Source organism: Doryrhamphus excisus, chromosome 13 (assembly GCF_030265055.1).
Source record: "Doryrhamphus excisus isolate RoL2022-K1 chromosome 13, RoL_Dexc_1.0, whole genome shotgun sequence".
NCBI lineage: Eukaryota > Metazoa > Chordata > Actinopteri > Syngnathiformes > Syngnathidae > Doryrhamphus > Doryrhamphus excisus.
In genome coordinates, this window is record NC_080478.1 from 2,346,122 (window position 1) to 2,369,129 (window position 23,008).

General features: G+C 46.0%; 1 protein-coding gene across 1 annotated transcript in view; it reads left to right on the top strand.

The window, feature by feature from the left end:
- Window positions 1–23,008, top strand: part of LOC131140087 (potassium voltage-gated channel subfamily H member 5-like) — a 50,128-nt gene extending 27,120 nt beyond the window's left edge. Inside the window, exons 10-14 of the mRNA XM_058090189.1 lie at window positions 356–555; window positions 3,101–3,160; window positions 4,856–5,048; window positions 8,768–8,964; window positions 21,176–23,008. Coding sequence (XP_057946172.1) covers window positions 356–555; window positions 3,101–3,160; window positions 4,856–5,048; window positions 8,768–8,964; window positions 21,176–22,186 — 1,661 coding nt within the window. The 3' untranslated portion in view covers window positions 22,187–23,008. The remainder of the gene's footprint in view (window positions 1–355; window positions 556–3,100; window positions 3,161–4,855; window positions 5,049–8,767; window positions 8,965–21,175) is intronic.

Sequence of the window (23,008 nt, forward strand, 5' to 3'; positions counted from 1 at the left end):
AATAAACAGCAGGTTAGTTAGCCACTCACAACATTAGCATGATGGAATAACCATTAGCATGTAGCAGCTCTGAGCTGGGCCCCGGGTGGGGGCCGGAACCAAGTGTGGACCCCAAACTCATCGGCTTTGGAATCCCAGCACTTGGGTGCAGATTTAGTCCACCCCCGGCTAGACTTGCGGAGTATTTGGTTGAAATAAACGTATTGGTGTCATTTTCCAAACCTAAAACCAGCAAAGTAGACCTGAAGCAGGAGACACCAGCCCAGCAAAGTAGGCCTGAAGCAGGAGACACCAGCCAAGGAACCATCCGCTCCAAAGTATGATCTAATTTCTTCCTGTTCTTCTCCACATCCAGCTCTGCTCTACGCTACCATCTTTGGCAACGTGACCACCATCTTCCAGCAGATGTACGCCAACACCAACCGCTACCACGAGATGCTCAACAACGTCAGGGACTTCCTCAAGCTCTACCAGGTCCCCAAAGGCCTGAGCGAGCGCGTCATGGACTACATTGTCTCCACGTGGTCCATGTCCAAAGGCATCGACACGGAAAAGGTCAGAGAACCGCTTTGCTTTGCTCTGCAACACTTTCATCCAAAAGGAACGTCCTGGGAGCTTTTAGCATCTGCGTTAGCAGCATCTAACTACTCTACTCGTTAGTTCTTCATTAGTTCCTCAGTAACTACTCTAAATGTATGTGACTTAGTTCCTCAGTAACTACTCTACTCGTTAGTTCTTCATTAGTTCCTCAGTAACTACTCTAAATGTATGTGACTTAGTTCCTCAGTAACTACTCTACTCGTTAGTTCTTCATTAGTTCCTCAGTAACTACTCTAAATGTATGTGACTTAGTTCCTCAGTAACTACTCTACTCGTTAGTTCTTCATTAGTTCCTCAGTAACTACTCTACTCGTTAGTTCTTTATTAGTTCCTCAGTAACTACTCTACTCGTTAGTTCTTCATTAGTTCCTCAGTAACTACTCTAGCTTTATGTGACTTAGTTCCTCAGTAACTACTCTAGCTTTATGTGACTTAGTTCCACAATAACTACTCTGCTCATTCGCTCCTCATTAGTTATTACTTAGTTCATCAGTATCTACTCTACTCATTAGTTCTTCATTGGTTCCTTTGTAACTACTCTAAATGTATGTGACCTAGTCCCACAGTAACAACTCTAAATGTATGTGATTTAGTTCCTCAGTAACTACTCTAAATGTATGTGACTTAGTTCTTCAGTAACTACTCTACTTATTAGTTCTTCATTGGTTCCCCAGTAACTACTCTAAATGTATGTGACTTAGTTCTTCAGTAACTACTCTACTCATTAGTTATTCATTTCTTCCTTGGTAACTACTCTAAATGTTTGTGACTTGGTTCCTCAGTAACTACTCTACTCATTAGTTATTCATTGGTTCCTCAGTAACTACTCTAAATGTATGTGACTTGGTTCCTCAGTAACTACTCTACTCATTAGTTATTCATTTGTTCCTTGGTTACTACTCTAAATGTATGTGACTTGGTTCCTCAGTCACTACTCTACTCGGTTCTTCATTGGTTCTTCAGCAACTACTCTAAATGTATGCAAATGACTTCCTCAGTTCCTACTCATTAGTCTTGGTCTAATATTTCTATATTCTATATGTATGCTGTACATAATAGTCTAATATAGATCATTTGGTCTAATATTTCTATATTCTATATGTCTGCTGTACATAATAGTCTAATATAGATCATTTGGTCTAATATTTCTATATTCTATATGTATGCTGTACATAATAGTCTAATATAGATCATTTGGTCTAATATTTCTATATTCTATATGTATGCTGTACATAATAGTCTAATATAGATCATTTGGTCTAATATTTCTATATTCTATATGTCTGCTGTACATTTGATGTGGATCAAACCTTTATTTGAATTAAATTATTATTAAATTATTGCCAATTTAGGACAAAATCTAGAGAAAAACAATAAAGTAAAAAAAAAAGGTTTTGTCCAAAAATCCATGACGTTGCGTGTCTGGGAATGCTGATTCAGGAACAACAACACTCCATTATGGGATGTCGCTGTAGCCGTAAACATACGCAGGGTGGAAAAATGCATCATCATCATCATCATCATCATTTGACGTTAGTCCCATTATCATTTGGTTTGTCCGTCTCTGGTGGCGTCCATAGATGCGACTTCCCAAGCTAGCTTGGTGCTAATTACACACCAAAGACTCTTCTTGTGGGCGCACTCAGTAGAACCAACTGGCTTCCTGATTGGGGGCCAATTAGCTGATATTTTGGTCACTTTGGGAACTTTGGGAACGCAGGACATACTCGCTTGTTTCCGTGCAAACGCCCCCCCCCCCCCCCCCCCCCAAAGACAACAAAGTAGGACTGAGGAGCAAAGATGATATTCAAAGCCTGTTATGTTCCGCTTCACTGGCTTTCTTCTCGCTGTTTAACGAGGCTGCTTTGTGGAGAAGCCCAACGCGTTTCCTCGTGTCGGTTTCACCTAAATGCTTCACTTAATTAGGCTGGACTCCACACTTGTGGAGATACGACAGCACAGCTTGCAGCCTCCACGGACCATCTACACGCAAAAGTCAACATCTCATTAGAAGTCATTACTTGGGCTGGAATGATGCATGGACTTGGAGTTGGAAGCGTTTACTCCATTAGTGCCAAGGAGAAGCCAGAGCTGGAGAACCCTCCTCCGTCCTTTGGTAACCTTCAGTCACTGTCACATACGTCCAAGAGGATTTTGACGCCATGAATACCACATTTCTATGTACTATGTACTACCTTCACTACGTAGCCAAGATACTCCCCAGCATGGATGCATTCATGTACTCAACCCCCCCCCCAGTTGAAGTATGCAATTCATGGATTTCATAGCGTGGAGACGTCCAGCAAGTGTTGCTAATAAAGCTCCATCAGCCAGCGCTGGTCCTCCTTGAAGGTTACCTGGCAGGAGGAGCCATTCCCTTCATTAAGCTGATTCCATTAATGGCCGCTCCTCCTTGCCAGATGACATTCCCCCCAGGATGTCACCAAACGTAGTCAATTCTGGAAAGTCTGCCATAAAACGCTGCCTTTGTGTCCTCCAGGTGCTCTCCATCTGTCCCAAGGACATGCGGGCCGACATCTGTGTCCACCTCAACCGCAAGGTACGCTACGGTATCAACCTTGTGATGTTTCCTTATTTGCATGACACGTTTAAACGATAACAGGTTCTTGCACGCTCCAAGCCTCGTTAGTGTCCACCATGTCTGGTGTTAGCTTCGTCCACCAGGATACTTCCACTGGAGGGACCTGGCAGCGTTCCTTGGTGCTTTTACTTGCATGACTACGTGTGCATGTGTGTTTGTGTTTGTGTTTGTGCATTAGCCCTTTGCTTGACAACATTGATAGTGAGGCCAAAACTTGGTCAGACTCACCAGTGGAGGACAGAGGACATCTTCAGTTGAGGAACAGGCGTCTCCGCTTTCTAACAAAGTGGAAAAGATTGTTCTTCGTCAGCTCAAACTGTTTATATGGCATATATATATATATATATATATATATATATATATATATATATATATATATATATATATATATATATATATATATATATATATGTCTCCCACTCTCTCACTCCATCCATCCATCCATCCCCCAAACCAACCCTTCCATCCATCCATCCATCCATCCATCCATCCATGCATCCATGCATCCATCCAACCACCCACCCATCCATCCATCTCCATCCACCCATCACTCCATTCTTCCATCCATCCATCCCCCAAACCAACCCTTCCATCCATCCATCCATCCATCCATCCATGCATCCATCCATGCATCCATCCAACCATCCATCCATGCATCCATCCACACACCCACCCACCCATTCATCCATCCATCTCCATCCATCCATCCACCCAATCCATCCATCCATCCATCATCCACCCATCCATCCACCCACCCATCCATCAATCCATCCATCCATCCATCCATCCATCATCCGTCCATCCATCCATCATCCATCCATCCATCCATCCATCATCCATCCATCCATCCATGCATCCATCCATCCATCCAACCATCACTCCATCCATCCATCCAACCCCCAAACCAACCCTTCCATCCATCCATCCATCCATCCATCCATCCATCCATGCATCCATCCAACCATCCATCCATTCATCCATGCATCCATCCACACACCCACCCACCCATTCATCCATCCATCTCTATCCATCCATCCACCCAATCCACCCACCCACCCATCCATCCATCCATCCATCATCCACCCATCCACCCACCCATCCATCCATCCATCCATCCATCATCCATCCATCATCCATCCATCCATCTACTGTATGTGTGTGTATGAAATGGACATATTTAGCTTAATTAACTGATTCAATGTAAAAATTCATCCCTTGGATCCTGGCCATCATTTTAGTGATATTCCAAGGCACCCAGCATTTGTGGAATGAAAATTTCCCCACTGAGGGACGAATATCTTCTACCTATATCTTCTAATATCTTCTACCTATATCTTCTAATATCTTCTACCTATATCTTCTAATATCTTCTATCTATAGTGTTCTACGACTATAGAAAACCTTCCCAAAAGGAAAATAGTTTCTACCTTTTTCTGTTCTTCAGTAATCAGCAATAGAAGACACAGAAGGTAAGTTTCAGGGAAATATCAGTTCCCAACTAGAAGAGGAAGAACTAACCCTAACGTGTGTGTGTACGTACATGCGTTATCGTGTCTCAAGGCTCCTTTGAGGTTGATAAAAAACATGAAGTACATGAAGTCTTTTTGGCGTCTATGAAAGTGTAAAAAGAAGTGAAGCTCATCTCCTCCTCAGGTGTTCAACGAGCATCCGGCGTTCCGGCTGGCGAGCGACGGCTGCCTGCGATCTCTGGCGGTGGAGTTCCAGACCACGCACTGCGCTCCGGGCGACCTCATTTTTCATGCCGGGGAGAGCGTGGACACGTTGTGTTTCGTAGTGTCAGGGTCGTTGGAGGTCATCCAGGACGACGAGGTCATCGCCATCTTGGGTACGACGTTTCTCTCTAGCGTACTTTCCTTCTTTGGCTACTTTTTGGCCGTCCTTTTGCTCTGCGTGACTTTTTGGGATGGGTGTCAGCAGTGGGGGGGGGGTAGGGGGGGGCATGGGGGGGGTGGTGTTGTATAGGCAGCAGTGACACATTGAACAGTGGCCATATTTAATTTCACCTGTTTACCTTCATCCTGACATTTCCACGTTATCCCACGTTATTCCACGTTACCCCACGTTATCCCACGTTATTCCACGTTATCCAACGTTACCCCACGTTATTCCACGTTATCCAACGTTACCCCACGTTATCCCACGTTATTCCATGTTATCCCACATTATCCCACGTTATCCCACGTTACCCCACGTTATCCCACGTTATCCCACGTTACCCCACATTATTCCATGTTATCCCACATTATCCCACGTTACCCCACGTTATCCCACGTTATTCCACGTTATTCCATGTTATCCCACATTATCCCACGTTATTCCACGTTACCCCATGTTACCCCACGTTATCCCACGTTATTCCATGTTATCCCACATTATCCCACGTTATTCCACGTTATCCCACGTTACCCCACGTTATCCCACGTTATTCCACGTTATCCAACGTTACCCCACGTTATTCCACGTTATCCAACGTTACCCCACGTTATCCCACGTTATTCCATGTTATCCCACATTATCCCACGTTATCCCATGTTACCCCACGTTATCCCACGTTACCCCACATTATTCCATGTTATCCCACATTATCCCACGTTATCCCACGTTATTCCACGTTATTCCATGTTATCCCACGTTATTCCATGTTATCCCACATTATCCCACGTTATTCCACGTTACCCCATGTTACCCCACGTTATCCCACGTTATTCCATGTTATCCCACATTATCCCACGTTATTCCACGTTATCCCACGTTATTCCACGTTATCCCACGTTATCCCACGTTATCCCACGCTATTCCACGTTATCCCACGTTATCCCACGTTATTCCACGTTACCCCACGTTACCCCACGTTATCCCACGTTATTCCACGTTATCCCACGTTATCCCACGTTATTCCACGTTACCCCACGTTATCCCACGTTATCCAACATTATCCCACATTATCCCACGTTACCCCAGGTTATCCCACGTTATTCCACGTTATCCCACGTTACCCCACGTTATCCCATGTTATTCCACGTTATCCCACGTTACCCCACGTTATCCCACGTTATCCCACGTTATCCCACGTTATCCCACGTTACCCCACGTTACCCCACGTTACCCCACGTTACCCCACGTTATCCCACGTTATCCCACGTTATTCCACGTTATCCAACTTCCTGTGCCACATGACTTTGACATCACGCGTCTGCACCACCAGGCTGTGATGTTCAGACGTTCATGCAGGACCCAAATGCAAAGTGTCCTACACGCTCCGGCTTGAATCTCATTTGGGACGAGAGGCCGACATCAAAGGGACAATAATCTGAGAGTGGCGGGGGAAGGGGGGTGGGGTGGGGTGCGCCCCCACGTGTGGGCCTCTGCTCTCTCCATCACCACCAACGAGCTCCCTCAGAACTTCCCGGTCGGGGTGCATTTAAAAAAAAAAAAACACTTCAAGTGCGCGACCCAGTTCCTGTCCTTTAAAATCAACACTCTGTCGTCACGGCCCACTGCAGTACCACGTCTTCTTCATCCAGACCTCCTGGTGGGAGGATTGGTGGGCTTGCATACTTGGGTGCTCATTGATGGACACCCCCTCAGAGGTCACTACTTAGCGGAAGACAACAAATTAAAAACAAAAATATCATCCCTCCTGCAACGTCTTCTTATTCTCTTTACGATGCATACTGCCACCTACTGAATTCCACTTCTAGTATGTTTATGAGTGTGAGGGTGAAGTGGTAATCCCAAATCTATGTGTGGGGGTCCAAATTGATTTGCGGCCACTTTAAATAGGATTTGGGATGGGGGGGGGGGCTGTCAAAATTGATGCACCCAAAAAGTCCAGAGTATACATACCGTCATGGAAAATATTATTAGTTTCTTGTTTATTTGAATGTCTGGTACTACCACAGGTACCTCCATTTGGACGAATGTTACCATGGCAACAAAAGTAGCTCATACAAGTTCCATTTGTTGCCAGCTAGCTGCCAATTAAAAAATTAAAATGGGTGTTGTAATAATTACTGAAATGTGGTACTTAGTATTCCATTTCAGGTACAGCTGAGGTGTCTCAGGTGAGGTGTCTCAGTCGCCCCCTTCAGGGCACCTGAGGGCTAACACCTCCACACAGCTAATTGGCCAGGAGTGATGGGTCTACGGGGAGCTCATTCCAGAAGCCTTGCAGGAGGTTCCCCTCGGGGGGGAGGGGGGCGGCTTGTCAGAAAGAGATCCAATCACTGACACACACACCTAAGCCCCCACCACACTGACAGCTTGTGAGCAAGATGGTGGCTCGTGGTCAGTAGTTCTGTGGATCGTCAGTCTTCCTGGTACTGGTACTGGTACCGGTACCGGTACTGGTACTGGTACCGGTACTGCTGACAGCTTTGACACAGATTCTCCTCACGATTAGCTCCAATTTGTGGGCCTGTGCCGACCCAAATACATCCCCCGAGGCATTTTCAGCTTGTTAGTGCAAAATGAGAAGTGATGAATTTGCACTTTTTGACATTGAATTGATGTTTTTTTAAAACGTTATTATCATAACAAGCATGGCGTTGCCTGGGAGACGATGAGAGCGCACACATCATGTATCATTCATGTGCTGAGAGATGACGATGATGATGATGATGATGATGATGATGTTGGAGCCATGCTGCCAGCTGATGAGTTGAGTGTCCAGGCGGCTCAGCGACAAAGCGGCTCAAATGTCAACACAATCGGCACAACACGATCAGGCAGCAAGTCACTCCATTCCACGTGTTTGCAAACATGCTCACCCAGCATTGGAATTGGACCCTGCACTGGTGCGCCAATACATCTTCACCTGCTGCTGTTGGGAGCACCTCAAGGCTCTAGTTGAGGGCTGCAGTACATTTGATACCTGCTTTATTTTAATCAAATAGCAGTCATGCAGAAACGTTGTGTTGCTGCTGGATGTTCATAGCATCCGAATGATACTGTGAGTTTGTTTTCTTTTCCAAAAATGGACGAAGCAAGTCCAGAGAATGAGAGACAGATGGACGGCCCCCTTGAGTTGTGTTCTTTGCATGCTTTGAAGGAACATCTCGACAAGAAGCATCTGGCTTGAAAGTACGCTATGAACGCATTTTGATAAATGATGCTTTTCCGCCGATACACAGTTGCAAAGTATTATACATACAGTATATACTCTATGTTTATGTTCATTTCATTTCCAAATGTTTTTCCTTCCTGAAAAAGTATTGACACGTCTCTGTTAGCATCCTTGTCTCGTACACCGCTACGTTTGTTTACCTGAGCGATGTAACCCCGATGGTGTCACTTCCATCAATGAGGCTGAATTGTCAACGCTAGCTCATCACGGCTTGCGTCGGGAACTCTAAATGTCATTTTTGTTTCATTCAATATCACTAAAATTAGCATTAGGATTAGCATTAAGATTAGCATTAAGATTAGCATTAATTTCTACTGCTACTTCAAAAAGTGAATTGTGTGTACCTTTATGATGAGTCCAGTGATGCTTATTATTATTATTATTATTATTATTCTTATTGTTGTTGTGTTTTTCTTCAGGTAAAGGTGACGTGTTTGGCGACGTCTTCTGGAAAGAAACCACCCTGGCTCACGCGTGCGCTAACGTGCGGGCGCTAACGTACTGCGACCTGCACGTCATCAAGAGAGAGGCGCTGCTCAAGGTGTTGGACTTCTACACGGCCTTCGCCAACTCCTTCTCCAGGAACCTCATCCTGACCTGCAACCTGCGCAAGAGGGTGAGTACCTACCGCCGGTGGGCCGTCAGGGCCAGCAGGGCCTTCTCTGCAGACCTAAACACCACAGATACGCTTGATTTCCTTCATCTCATATCCTAGCTTCTCTTTCATCAAATGATATTCATTTACTCCCAAACGTTTGTCCAACGTCTCTTAGCTGCACGGCTTCCCGTACGAGGGTGGATGGGTGGATCCAACTATGATGGATTTGATTGCATCACCTTGCCAATGTAGTATGTCCAGGGCCTTCAGAATCAGGAGTGCAGGCCCGTGTCACATACACTCTATTAGCAATTGGGATGTTTCCTGAACCAAGGGTTTCACCAACCTGTTCCAACACGAAGAAAGGAGCTAGACGAGGTGTTGTTCATCGTTGGGAGTTATATGAACGGATGAGGGAGGTTGGCAGCCACTGGAAGACGTCTGGACCAGGCCTTCCAAAACTTGACCAACTCAGGGACCACTTGAAAATAGAAAAAATGTCCGTGGCACACCTTTTGTCCTATTAACAGTACATACACGAAATGCTTAAGTTATTATTATTATTATTATTGTTATTATTATTATTATTATTTTAATATATTTTTAATCTAATGAATTCTCATACTTTTCATAACTGCATTGAAGACTGGCATGATGACCAGAGAGCTACATTCCAAAACTGTATAAGGTTCCTAAAATATTGTGACAGGTCAATAACACTCAATAGGTTATTACTTGGGCCTATAAATATTTTTTAATCATGCAATAAATATTTTACAATACAAATAGATTTTAAAATAATATTTTCATAATAAATAATAATAATAATAATCTAAATAAATCATAATAATTTTAAAAATGAATCATATTTTTAATGACCTCTCATGGCCCACCTGCAGTACCATCACGGCCCACCAGGGGGCCGCAGCCCACCCATTGGGAATCACTGGTCAAGACCAAGTGAATGTGATGTATTTTATTGACAATTTTAATGTTTTTGTCACATTATTAGGTAATGATTGCTACTGAACTGCTCCAGATGGTGTAGCGTAGTGTAGCATAGCGTAGCATAGCATAGCATAGTGTAGCATAGCGTAGTGGTCTGGAGTGGTTTGGAAGATGAAGGGTAAACCGGGCTTTGTTGTATTTGTTATAGTCCATATTTGTACACGATTGACTGCTTGTATTACTATGACGTGGTAGTGGTGGTATTAGCGGTGGATCCAACCACTCCAGGCAGGAACCAAAGGCACCGCCTGCCACTGGTGTACACACACCATCACATGGTACATGGTACACGTTTATGGTAAATGTTTATTCCACTTCATTGTTTATTGTGACGTTCTCACGCTTGGCTCTTTGATGTAATCAAGGAAGAGAAATATTCTTTAGCTTTCATCATCTTTTTTTATTCCCAACATTGTTTGCCACACAGTAGAATTTCCATACGTACGCATAAAGTACCCGGCGTGAAGAGGAAGCAGACAAAACAAACAAACATCTAACAGGATCTCTTCCCGACCTCCTTATCGCCTCCTTTCCTCCTCCCTTGGTTCCTTCCTTGGCGTGTGCTGTCTGCCGCCACACGTCTGTTGTTGTTTTTCATGGCTGCCGTGGTTGTTCATTATTTAGCGTACGCAGTCGGCCTGCGCACCGTCGTGTCCTCTGACCTGCTGGTGGCGTCCGAGCAGGAAGCGTTGATTTCATTATTCATCGCTCATTAGTCATGCCTTTTGGACAACTAAGTGTGTGTGTGTGTGTGTGTGTGTGTGTGTGTTGTGCTGCTCTTTACTTGTGTTAATTCTGGGCTTAAGCAGACATTACATTTTATGTCAGTTCCAGGAGGCCAGGCTAGGTTCTTATTGAGGTTCTTGTCCTATTTTGGTGTCAAGATGTGTCATGTGGATGCATGAAGGCTTCTAATAACGTGAATATTAATATAATATTACCATTAGGGATGTTGGCCTATATGTTGTCTATATGTGCCCTGTGATTGGCTGGCCACCAGTCCAGGGTGGGCCCCGAAGTCAGCTGGGATAGGCTCCAGCATACCCCTGCGGATCGAGTGAGGATAAGCAGCATAGAAAATGGATGAATAAGATATCGATGAATCTGGGCTCCATTAGTTTGTCCTGTTTTAGATTGATTGGGCGCCATTCGGCGTTGTGGTTAAACGGGTTTGTTTACCTTTTGGGCGTCTGACCGTGTTACAGTGACACAGCGTTGAAGCATCACCGTGGAAACGACCTAATCCTTGTTTAGCCTTTTTGTTCCTGTTGTGGTGCACACCAAGACTGAAAGTGGAAATAAATCATCTGATTGACATCTGATCCATTTTGACACTGTAGTCCTGTCCATTGTCCACCCGAGGACCCGTACGAGACCCAGCAGAGTTTGAAGTCTTCCTAGTCCGTCCTTGAGGAGCCACAGTGAGAATGATTGTCTCTTTGGAGTCCATGGGGCAGGCCGCTGCCGTCCTCAACATTCTTCTCTAGTCGGTGCCCAAAGACCACCCCTACTGGTGGGGTACAACTTACCTTTCATGCTGACTGAGCATCTGCATGGCTGAGTCCACCATGGCACTCCTCGGGGGTCGAAGGTTAAATGTGAAAATGCAGCAATGCATTACAATCCTTGATGGGATTTTTTCAGCGACTCGGCACTTTTTAAAGTCTTACGTTCATGTGGAAAAATGAGCAAGATGTAAAATATGCACATTTATTACAAAGCGTTCCATTGCTTCACCTTCACAATAGCGATAGCAACAAAAGCCTACATTGCGGCTTTTTTGCAGCCGTAATCAAAAGAAAAGCAGAGACTTGTGGTGTAACTGTATTAGTTGGTAAAGAACTACAGTCCAGAAAAAAATTGGAGATTTCGAGTATAATGTCGTAAATTCAGGAAAATAAAGTACAACATTTTTCTCAGAAATTTACAAGCGAAAAAAAATGTGAATGACCTTCGCCCGAAGCCAAAGGTCACATAAGCCCCCTCTTTCCAGAGCTGTCCCAGGCAATGCCTGTTAGGACTTTGCTTTGTGTGCTGCCAGCAGAAAAGTTAAGCATAAAAATGTCATGTTAATATGAATATTAGGGGGGGGCGGCCAACCGGGGTCCCGTCCGACCGCTCATAGTTTGATTTATGGATGAAAAGCTGCATCGAGTATTGAAGCGTTCCAACAGGTCATGTGATAGTCCAAAGGAAGAAGTCACGCTGCATCCCAGCCTCCAGTCACCAGAGCTCTTATTATGAAAGGTCTTTTCCTGTTACGAGCTCCCGGCGGCCGCCAAACGCCTCCTCAGCTGTCATGGCGAGATCGATGAGCGTTGGAGAGGACAAAGGTCCACAATGTGCTCTTTGCCGAGGCTTGCTTCAGAGCGTCCATCCCCATCGCTCGTTTATGACAAAATATTTATTAGTATTTATTCTTTATTATAGTATTAAGTATTAAGTATTAAGTATGCAAGTGCACCAATTGAGACGCAACCTGTGTTTGGACCTTCCTGTGTTGTTGACATCCTACTCTTGGAGGCATTTGACAGGAAGTGGATGTTTGCCGTCGTATTGGATGAGAGCTAATTTACTTGAGCTTGGCGGCAAATTGATCTATGATGTAATGAGGTTTTTTGAAGATGTTGCAAAGCTCTGACAGCACGGCTTGATCTTCATGTAGTCATTAACAGTGATGGCTGACAGGAGCTGCTGAAGTGCCGACAACCATGGCAACAGGCTGAAGACTTCCTGTTCTTCTTCCTGTTCCACTTTTAGTACAAAAAAAGTACAATTGATGCTTTTTGACGCTTTTTTGACTTTTTTCTACCAACTTGTAGCAGAGAGCCTGCTTGGCAAGCTTTGGCTTCTATTTGAGGTGTCCTACATCTAGCACTAGTATGTGTTACACATGACCCCCCCCCCCCCCGGGCTCAAAGCATTGTGGGACAGTCAGTCCAAAGGCCTGAGGGTCCATCTTGTCGTCCAAGAAGATGCCGCTTCTTCTCCAAGATGCTACCAGCTAAAGGAGGCTAGCGGCTTGTTTGGCAGAAGGCATCTCCACGTGGCTAAAAATAGAAATGTGGAACATGACCTTCATAAGATACAGGAACATTCCTGCAGGCCAAAATCCCCAATTTAACAACAAAAGCTATTTTTAAAGCGGAATTCAAATCCTACTGAGGTAATATTATCCATACATTTATGTGAAAATGACAGCATGGTCTGCATACAATGTGATATAGCGAGGTCTTTATGAGCAAACATTTATGAAAATAAAATGGGTCCAAGAACGGAGCCCTGTGGTACTCCAGCCTGACAGTCCGCATGCGGGGATTTGACATTGCTCGTTCACAGAAATCTAATTGTGCCCAACTAGGAGTTGACCCGCACCAAACGCCCTAATTGAATAAAAGTGAACTGCTTAGCATGCTGATGATTATTTGGCTTATTTAGATGATTAATCACTTTCAGGGTCGTGATCCATTTTTACATCATTTTTGACATAACAGACATTAATTACACTGATTGATTGGTTTTTAGTTCTTAACTTCTGCTTTGGAACTGGAGTTGAAAATTGGATTAATTGGGGCCACTTTCCACACTGCAGGAACAGCAGATTAATTGACAGATTAATTAGATGCGTTATTGGGCACATCAATTAATCTTTGTGCATCTTGATTCATTTGGAATCCAGACCGAGCAGTCATGGCCAAAACTTTGGAGAATGACGCAAGTTTCAGATGTTGCTGTTCAGTGTTTTGGGATATTTCAGTCAAATGTTGTTATTATTATTATTATTATTATTATTATTATTATTATTATTATTGGCGGCACGGCGGTCTAGTGGTTAGCGCACAGACCTCACAGCTAGGAGACCAGGGTTCAATTCCCACCCTCGGCCATCTCTGTGTGGAGTTTGCATGTTCTCCCCGTGCATGCGTGGGTTTTCTCCGGGTACTCCGGTTTCCTCCCACATTCCAAAAACATGCTAGGTTAATTAGCCACTCCAAATTGTCCATAGGTATGAATGTGAGTGTGAATGGTTGTTTGTCTATATGTGCCCTGTGATTGGCTGGCCACCAGTCCAGGGTGTACCCCGCCTCCCGCCCGAAGACAGCTGGGATAGGCTCCAGCACCCCCGCGACCCTCGTGAGGAAAAAGCGGTAGAAAATGAATGAATTATTATTATTATTATTATTATTATTATTATTATTATTATTATTATTATTATTATTATTATTATTATTATTATTATTATTATTATTATTATTATTATTGTTATTATTGTTGTTATTGTTATTATTATTATTATGATAATAACCCTGGCTTTTCAGTTTACCAAGGCATGCTGTCAATACTTGGTGGAATGTGGTGGTCTCCTGGCCACGGACCTACAATGTCCATGTTTTGTTCTCCAAGCCTGTTGGTGACCACTTTGGTTTTGCTTTCCTATGCTGGGAAAGCCTTGGTGTCACCAAACGGTTCTTGGGTGGCTCTCAGGGCTTCTTTTGGTTCCATTGTGTATTCATGGCTGTGATCTTAGGAGAACATGTGACTCCACTCACCTGGCAACCCCAGACATGAACCATTTAAGGATGACGACCCCGGACTGAGCTTTTTTCCTGGATGGTTTTACGCCGGTCTTCAGCCGTCCAACACCTAAAGTATCTCCTGCCTCAATCCCGCCGAGGAATGAACTCTCTGAGACCGTCCACGTGTTTGCTGGACTTTCTTGGTTGCCCTGAAGTGTTCTTCACGGAAACTGAAATCTCTCTCCTGGAAGTCCTTGATGATGCGTTCGGTGAATGATGGCTTGAGGCGCAATCAGCAATATCTTAGCCTGGGAAGCCATTTTGTTCAAAGCAGTTGAACAGAAGTTGAGACGTACCAAGAAGCGTCCTCCTTGAACTTCCTGTCTCTTATTCTCTCAATCAGTCAACTAAAGGTTGACTGATTTTCCTTGTCGGCAGGGAAATGAAATCTAAATGTTTTGTCGAGGGAGGGGCGGGGGGGGGGGGGGTGTTAAGTTCATTTTCATGAGAAAGAGAGATTTGAATGAATTGGCGTTGGTCTTATCAACCTCCATAACGTTCAATTTGCATCATAAAAACAAAGGCAGCAGACTTAGTGAAAATTAATATTTGTCAATCTGAAAACCTTTGGAACTTTTGACTTCACTTATAATGGAAAAGCTGTGGAATTAAAACAATTAATGCCAGGATCTTTAATAAGGTCCTGATAGGATTCTAGCTGGAGTTCCCTAGTTACCTTGCTCCCTTCTTTCATGACTTCATTTACCAATGTGATGCCTCATGTTAGGCAGCTGTGACTACAGATGTAACTTACCACCACTTACCACCAGCACTTACCTTGGGTGGGTGCAGGGTAAAAGAAATAAATTCAATGTTTTATCAGGCTAATCAATCTGTGACGTATCTCTTCCATAAAGTCCAACAACTTCCTGTTTGGCAGGATGCTCAGGTTTCTGTCAACGTTAGACTGAATCACGCTTCAAATATGAAGGTGTGGTCCGAGTTGCTGTTGGGATGTTCACCGACTAATCCCGTCTTTTGAACGGCTCATTAGCGTGAACGATGGGAATGATGGGAGTCGCAGCCGGGAATTCTTTCATTCATTTTCTAACGCTTATCCTCAGTGGTTAGCACGCAGGCCTCACAGCTAGGAGACCCGGGTTCGATTCCACCCTGGGCCATCTCTGTGTGGAGTTTGCATGTTCTCCCCGTGCATGCGTGGGTTTTCTCCGGGTACTCCGGTTTCCTCCCACATTCCAAAAACATGCTAGGTTAATTAGCCACTCCAAATTGTCCATAGGTATGAATGTGAGTGTGAATGGTTGTTTGTATGTGCCCCAAGACAGCTGGGATAGGCTCCAGCACCCCCCACGACTAGCCCTTTGGGTTTGAGGTATGGGTCCCGATAGTCCTCGCTTGCATCAGTGTTTGGAGGATTTTTCCCAGGCGATGTTTTTGGGATGTTTGGGATGCTTTCTGGATGAACAGCTGCTTCCAGCCCAGCTGATGATGCTGGTGTTCGGGGGCCATCTGGGGATGGCGGTTGGAGCCCATTAGCTCGTGGCTGTAGCAGGTGGAAGACAAGCCGGAGCCTATCCTAGCTGACTTCGGTTCATCCTGGACTGGATCCCGTGAAGACATCAAATTCAATTCCCATAACAGAGCCACCGGAGCGAACGGGAATGAACATTCCGGTCGCGGCTTGACGGACAAGGAGGAGTCATCGTGAATGATTCCTACAGGAAACACCAGCAGCGTCATGGCTACTAGTTTTAGCATCTTAGCTATTTCATGTTTTCTCCAGTCAATAGTCACGTCCCGCTTTTGTTGTTGGACTCCATCCAGCGTCCATCCATCATCCGCCAGCAGCTGCTTGGTGGGAGAGAGCAAATCACGAAGCAACATCAAGAATTTCATCAGCAGAGGAACGAAGGCGCCGCTTCAATTTGTTCCCGAACCACGCGGGATTAAAGTCCCCACAGCTACGGAATGTTGGAGCTATTACATCTCACGGTACATCTGGTGGGACCACAAGAGGCCGTGAGCAGACTACTAAAAGCCGGTCTGTCACGGGACCCCCCCCCCCCCATACTAATATACTTGCTTGGTAATGCCTTTGCTGCATCATGCTAGACAACAGGTGGCACGCCGTCATGCTCGCACGCCACCGCCAGCCGCTTCCTGTCGGACAATTACAATGATGAACGAGCAGGCGGCCATGCTGGCGTGCGACCGCCGGCAGCGCCGCGTTAGCATGCCGAGCATCACGGCGGTAAAAAGTCGCCAGGGTTGACATCACATGGCGAGACGTCCATTAGGACGCTCAGAGGTGGAGTGACGGCTGTCAATCATTCCACTTTCCATGACTGCCTTTGTTATGATGAACTCCTTGGCTCCCAAAGACGGATTTACTCATAAAACCCGTCTGGACTCAAGCAGGACTCAAGTCTTGATGCTAAATAATGGCCGTTTGGCCAATCGGCATTGAGGCTTCATTTGCCACAAAGTGAGCGGCTGTGAGCTGCTGCTCGCCGCCAACTTTGTTGTCCGTTTAATGGCCACAAGTTGAGCCCCGGCTTATTGAATTCCATGGTTATATGGATGCATATTTCCCCATTCCGGCGTAGTACCATCAACCTGTGGTCTGCATAATGCAACAGGGCCGGGGATGCAATTATTCTGCTGTGGTGTTCATCTCTTAATTTCCCCCGTGGTTGATTAGCCCGAATATCCTTATGGCCGCTAAAAGGCTGCAGTGCGGTCCAGTCGAGTAAACATTGCATGTCCACCATGTTGTTCTCCTGTAATATTACGTCATTGTTTCTGTGCTGCTGTTGCCGCGGTGATTTATGAGCGCCACAACTTCCTGTTTTCTTTGCCTCCAGTCGCAAACGTGCTCGGCCAAATGAAAACATCAGTCAGTCGGAGTGCGACACCCTAAATAAACCCCGACTGCTCGCCTCATGCATATTTAAACGACGGCTAGTCGACGTTAGCTCGCGTCTCCTTCTGGAATTCTGGGAAAAAAAGTTGATCATTTCGTTTGATCATTAATTCCAATCTTCGTGTGCGGTCGGCACTGAAATGAATGCTGGCGACGTCACGAGCAGCCGGACTTCAGACACTCCCTCTGTCAACGTAAACGTAGTAGTACTTCACTGGTATTTCATCACATTAGGCGTGTGGAGTACTTTTACGTGAAATATTCCATCAGTTCCCAAGAGAGAGAGAATCATCACCTTGAGAGCTTTTACACCAGCGTCTTCATACGTCCACATTAACTTGGACTCCTCACACTTTATGGTCGCCGTAGTGACCTGCACCACCTTCACCATCATCAACATCATCATCATCATCACAGCAGCAGCTTGCCAGGTCACGTTCACGTGTGTGATCACATGACCACATGAGATGGCGCCTACACAATCACTTTGTTATAAGTGCTTAATAAGTATTTCACCTTGCAAGTTCTAATACAAATGTCATACTTCATTTCGGACTTTTTACAAAAGCCGCCCCTCTCGAGACGAAAAGACCAGTGATGGGAATAACGGCGTTTAAAACTTTTTCCAGTAACGGGTAATCTAACTAATTTGTTGTACTGTCAGCATAACGCCGTTAACTGCACGTTACTGAAGCCGCCTAAAAATATATATCACCGACTTCATAACTAATATGCAGCGCAGTGACAAGGGAGGGGGGACATAACCACATAAGCAATGAGGATTGGCTCAGGTTTTGTAAAATTGCGTCTTCGTCCAATCAGAGAACTTGAGTGGGCGAGTGTTGCGCGCACTTAAGCAATGAGGATTGGCTAAGGTTTAGTAAAATGTGTCTTCGTCCAATCAGAGAACTTGAGTGGGCGGGTCTTTAGCGCACATAAGCAATAGGATTGGCTAAGGTTTAGTAAAATGTGTCTTCGTCCAATCAGAGAACTTGAGTGGGCGGGTGTTTAGCGCACATAAGCAATAGGATTGGCTAAGGTTTTGTAAAATTGCGTCTTCGTCCAATCAGACAACTTGAGTGGGCGGGTCTTTAGCGCACATAAGCAATATGATTGGCTAAGGTTTAGTCAGCGAGTGTTTTTAGAGCACGTCCAAAGTGCGATAGCGAGAGATGGCGAGTGAGGAGGACGCCAGTGAGAAGACAGCGTTTGCCAAATGGAAGTACAGACACTACTTTAACCTCGTTGATGTCAAAGGTAAAATGTACATTATGTCCGCGAAAAAAATACTTTGTCCACGTCTTGTGTGAGCAACTGAAACCCACAGAAACACCTGTCGACTGCAATAAATACAAACCTCTGTAATGGTAATGGTAATGGTAATTGCTGTGGGGGTCCCCAAACATTGTGGTTGTTTGACCAAAGTCCTCCCTGAGTTGCGTGCAACGTGGAGTTAGGCTTGTTCCATCTTGTTCCATCACACCTCCCCCTCCAAAGTCAGCAGGGGGTCATGTACTTATTTTCCCGGTGTGTATTTTCAGTTCCCCACATTGTGACCACGAACTTACTGGACTTGAATCCGACTTTTCCATGCGCCCACTCGCCGCCCCGTAACCATGGCAACCTCCAGGCTGGCATCACTTTGAACCCGAGACTCATTATCACCTGCGGCAACGCTGCTGCCTTCACACTCGTTAGCTAGAACGACTTGAGCGTGAAGTGACCTTTCCTACTTAGGAACCAACTTTTAGACGTAATAAGACAAGGACGGCGATGAGTCCATTGGTGGCCCTGAAGGCGCAAGACACCTTAACATGGCCAAACCATTCCATACGGACCTGCAAAAAAGGAGGGAAAAGAGTATCCGGTGTATCCTTGCAGATTCTTCAACTGAATTTAAAAAAAATGCCAGGATCTTGAACAAGGTCCTGATAGGATTCTAGCTGGAGTTCCCTAGTTACCTTGTTCCCTTCTTTCATGACTTCATTGACCAATGGTATGCCTCATGCTAGGCAGCTGTGACTACAGATGTAACTTACCACCAGCACCAAGAAGTGCTTTGGTTGGGTACAGGGTAAAACAAATGAATGTTATATCAGGCTCTTCCATCTGTGACGTATCTCTAACATAAACTTTTCATGATTTACTATTCATGACCCCACAAATTCATTTTATCAAAGCATTATTTGGTTTTTGTGGGAAAACTCACCATTTTGTGCTTCTAATTGCCATAATTGGTGCATTTATTGGTAGGAAACTCATTTGCACTTGATTGGTAAAGCTGCAGAACTCGCTGGGGGGAGCGGGGGTGGTAGGGGCTGGGGGCTGGGGGCTGGGGGCTGGGGGGTGTCTTTCAATCAGCTTGATATTTGCACACGGATGTCCAAACCAAACGTTGGTGAGTCAGTCTTGGGGTGTTACTAATACACTGCGTGAGTCCAACTGTGTTTGTGACTTGGGTAACGTGCCTGTTAGCATGCTAGTGTTAGCATGCTATCACCTGGAAACAGGAAGCGGACGTAATCGACTCCCAGGTCTGTCACCTGCCAATCACGACGACAGCATTTGACTCTTTACTAACTAACAATAGTTACACCACAAGAATAACTCACCATGGGGCCAAACAAAGCTGACATTCAATGTTTATTACCTTTTCATTTGTTGTGTATATGCATTTGGAATCGTTTTATACACAGTTCTAATTGCTGTATCTTATGTTTCGATGTCTGGACCATAGATGGATAGATGGATGGATGGATGGATGGATGGATGGATGGATGGATGGATAGACTTCCTTTGTCGTTGCACAATAACACAGCAGTGAAATTGTCAATAATGACATAAAAAATAGCATTCAATGTTAAAGATTAAAAAAAAAACCCAAACCTAAACCAAATTGATTAGATTGACCTCATTTCCAATAGAATGAATCGATCACCAAAACTAAGGTTCCACTGTGTTTTCCGCAGCGCTTTGTCATAGAAAAGCTTATTTTCTGTGACCCTGTAAACAAACCCCCACTCTGCTTTGTACCTATGATTACCATCATGACCCGTACATCACCAGAGTCTAAAAATAGCATCTAGAACTTTCATGTTAAAGGTTTTAAAAAAGAACCTGGCTCCACGGTAACGACCCGCGTAAGACTAGAGTCTGTCGCTTCACAAACCATGGGAATTATGACGCTAAAAATAGCATTCCGTGTTAAAGGTTAAAAAAAACAAACCTAAAGCTTCACAGGATGTAGTTTGGTTATTTGTGGTGGAAAAGATCTTCTCCTCCCAGGAGATGTTTCCTCATTTCATCCTGGCTGTGCACTCCGTCGTTAATTTAGGGAAAGTGTTCATCCTCCGGCTAGCTAACAATTAACAATAACCCAGCAGGGGGGGGTGGGGGGGGGGGGCTTCGTCTGTACCTGCTCCCAGGCTGGATGAGCAGCAGACGTGGAGGTTCAGGTCAGGAGGGAGTACAGATGAAGTGTCAGGTATTGATTGTGCCGGAGGTCATTTAAGCGGGAATAAGCGCCGGCTGCCTGGTGGGGGTTTCAGGGTGTAATTAGCCAGGAAGAGGAGCCAGAGGAGAAGCTGGCGCCTCACAGGCTGGGGGTTTGGGGGAATGGGGGGGGCCTGTATCATTTACATCCGCAAAGTCAACACTGACTGATGTCTGTCACAGGAAGTCACGGCACAAGATGATTGTTCCTGGTATTCCTGGTAAGACGTTTGCATAACAGTGAGTGGTTCTTCTCCGCTGTCTTCAGATCATCTTCCGCAAGATCAGCGAGGTGAAGAAGGAGGAGGAGGAGCGCCAGCGAGCCAAGAACGAGGTGCAGCTCACCATCCCTCAGGATCATCCCGTGCGCAAGCTTTTCCAGAAATTCAAGCAGCAGAAGGAGCTGCGGAACCAAGGCGCCGCCGCCGCCACCGCCACCACCAGCGCCGCCTTGCATCCGGACCCGGACAAGAACCAGCACCTGCACCCCCACAGCCTGCAGCTGGGCCACTCCAGCCTGCAACACTCCCTGCCGCCCAGCCTGCGGCGGGCGCACCTGCAGAACGGAGCCCCGCCCAGCAGCAGCGTGCTCACCGTGTCTCAGGTGGTCTACAGCGAGACCCCCGCCAAGCAGAATACCGCCCTGGACCTACGGCCCGGCGATCCGAGCGTCACCTTGAAGGTGTGCACCAGTCCCCCGCTCAGGACCGGCGGCTGGATGCGTCTGAAAAGCAACATGGCGCCCGCCGAGGCCCGCCACGTTGACGGGCTGAGCAACAAGGCCGTTTCCGTGGAGATGCTCTCCCAGGAGGTCAAAGTTCAAGAGGGAGGGCGGAGCGGGGACATAGAGGAGGGGGGCGTGTCCGGTGCCAACCCGTTGCGTAAGACCGACTCGTGCGACAGCGGCATAACCAAGAGCGAGTTACGCATCGACCGTGCCGGGGAGGTGCGCACCCCCGCCGCCGCCACCCCGCTCCTGCACAGCCCCCCCTCGCTGGCGTCCCCTCACCCCTTCTGCCCCGTCCCCGAGCAGGCCCTGCAGGCGGCGCTGCACGAGACCCGGCTGGAGCTCCGGGAGAACATCCACAGTCTGGGGGGGCGTCTGGGGGCGCTGGAGGGTCAGGTGGCCGAGATCATAAAACTCCTCTCAGACAAGCGCAGGGTGACTACGGCGCCCCCGGCCGCCCCGGCCCCGGCCCCCACCCCGAAGACCAAAGTACGACGGCAAGACATTTTTACGGTTTCCAGGCCGGTCTCGCCGGACTCTGAAGACAGCTGAGCCAGCGAGGTGGACGAACCAGACCCCCGGAATCCTGGGTCCAGGCTCCTGGGTCCTGGGTCCACGTTGCTGCTAAACGTTTGCACACTGATTGTACATACCCGTCTATGCATGTCCAGCTGGATTCTGGCCTGCCACACACACACACACACACGTACACACACACACACGTACACACACACACGTACACACACACACACACACACACACACACACACACTCGGTGCATGCAGAGGAACGTTTAATGGACGTCAAACACGTTTTTCAGACGTGGACATCCAGGGTTAGCATACTGGTAGCGCTACAAAGACGGAAGGAGCATGTCTCAAAGTCTGCCCTCTCTTTCACTTCTTCTTGTTGCCTGCTACGTGAAATACTACATCAGCCCAAAGATTGACGTGTCTTTTCTATATCGATTAACCATCCTGTCTACTTCTGGTGGCGCTCACGTCCTCTGCTAAAAAGGTTTGTTAGCGTTAGCTCGCATGGAGCAGCGAGAGCATCCCAGAGAAACGCTAGGTTATTTTTATACGCTAATAACGATACACTTAAACACAATATTAGCTACAAGTCATCCAAGTACGAGTCACTGTCATAGACCTTCCATTAGGAGCACCTCAAGGCTCCCCTTTAGGTCCCTTTTGTAGTCATTGTACTTTATATACTGTACATTTATATAGCTAACACACAAACGCTATGACATGAAATGAAACCAGTATGAAACCATACTGTGTTCACACTGCAGGGTATGTTACTTTGTTACTTTGTTACTTTGTTACTTTATTTTGTTACTTTGCTACTTTGCTACTTTGTTACTTTATT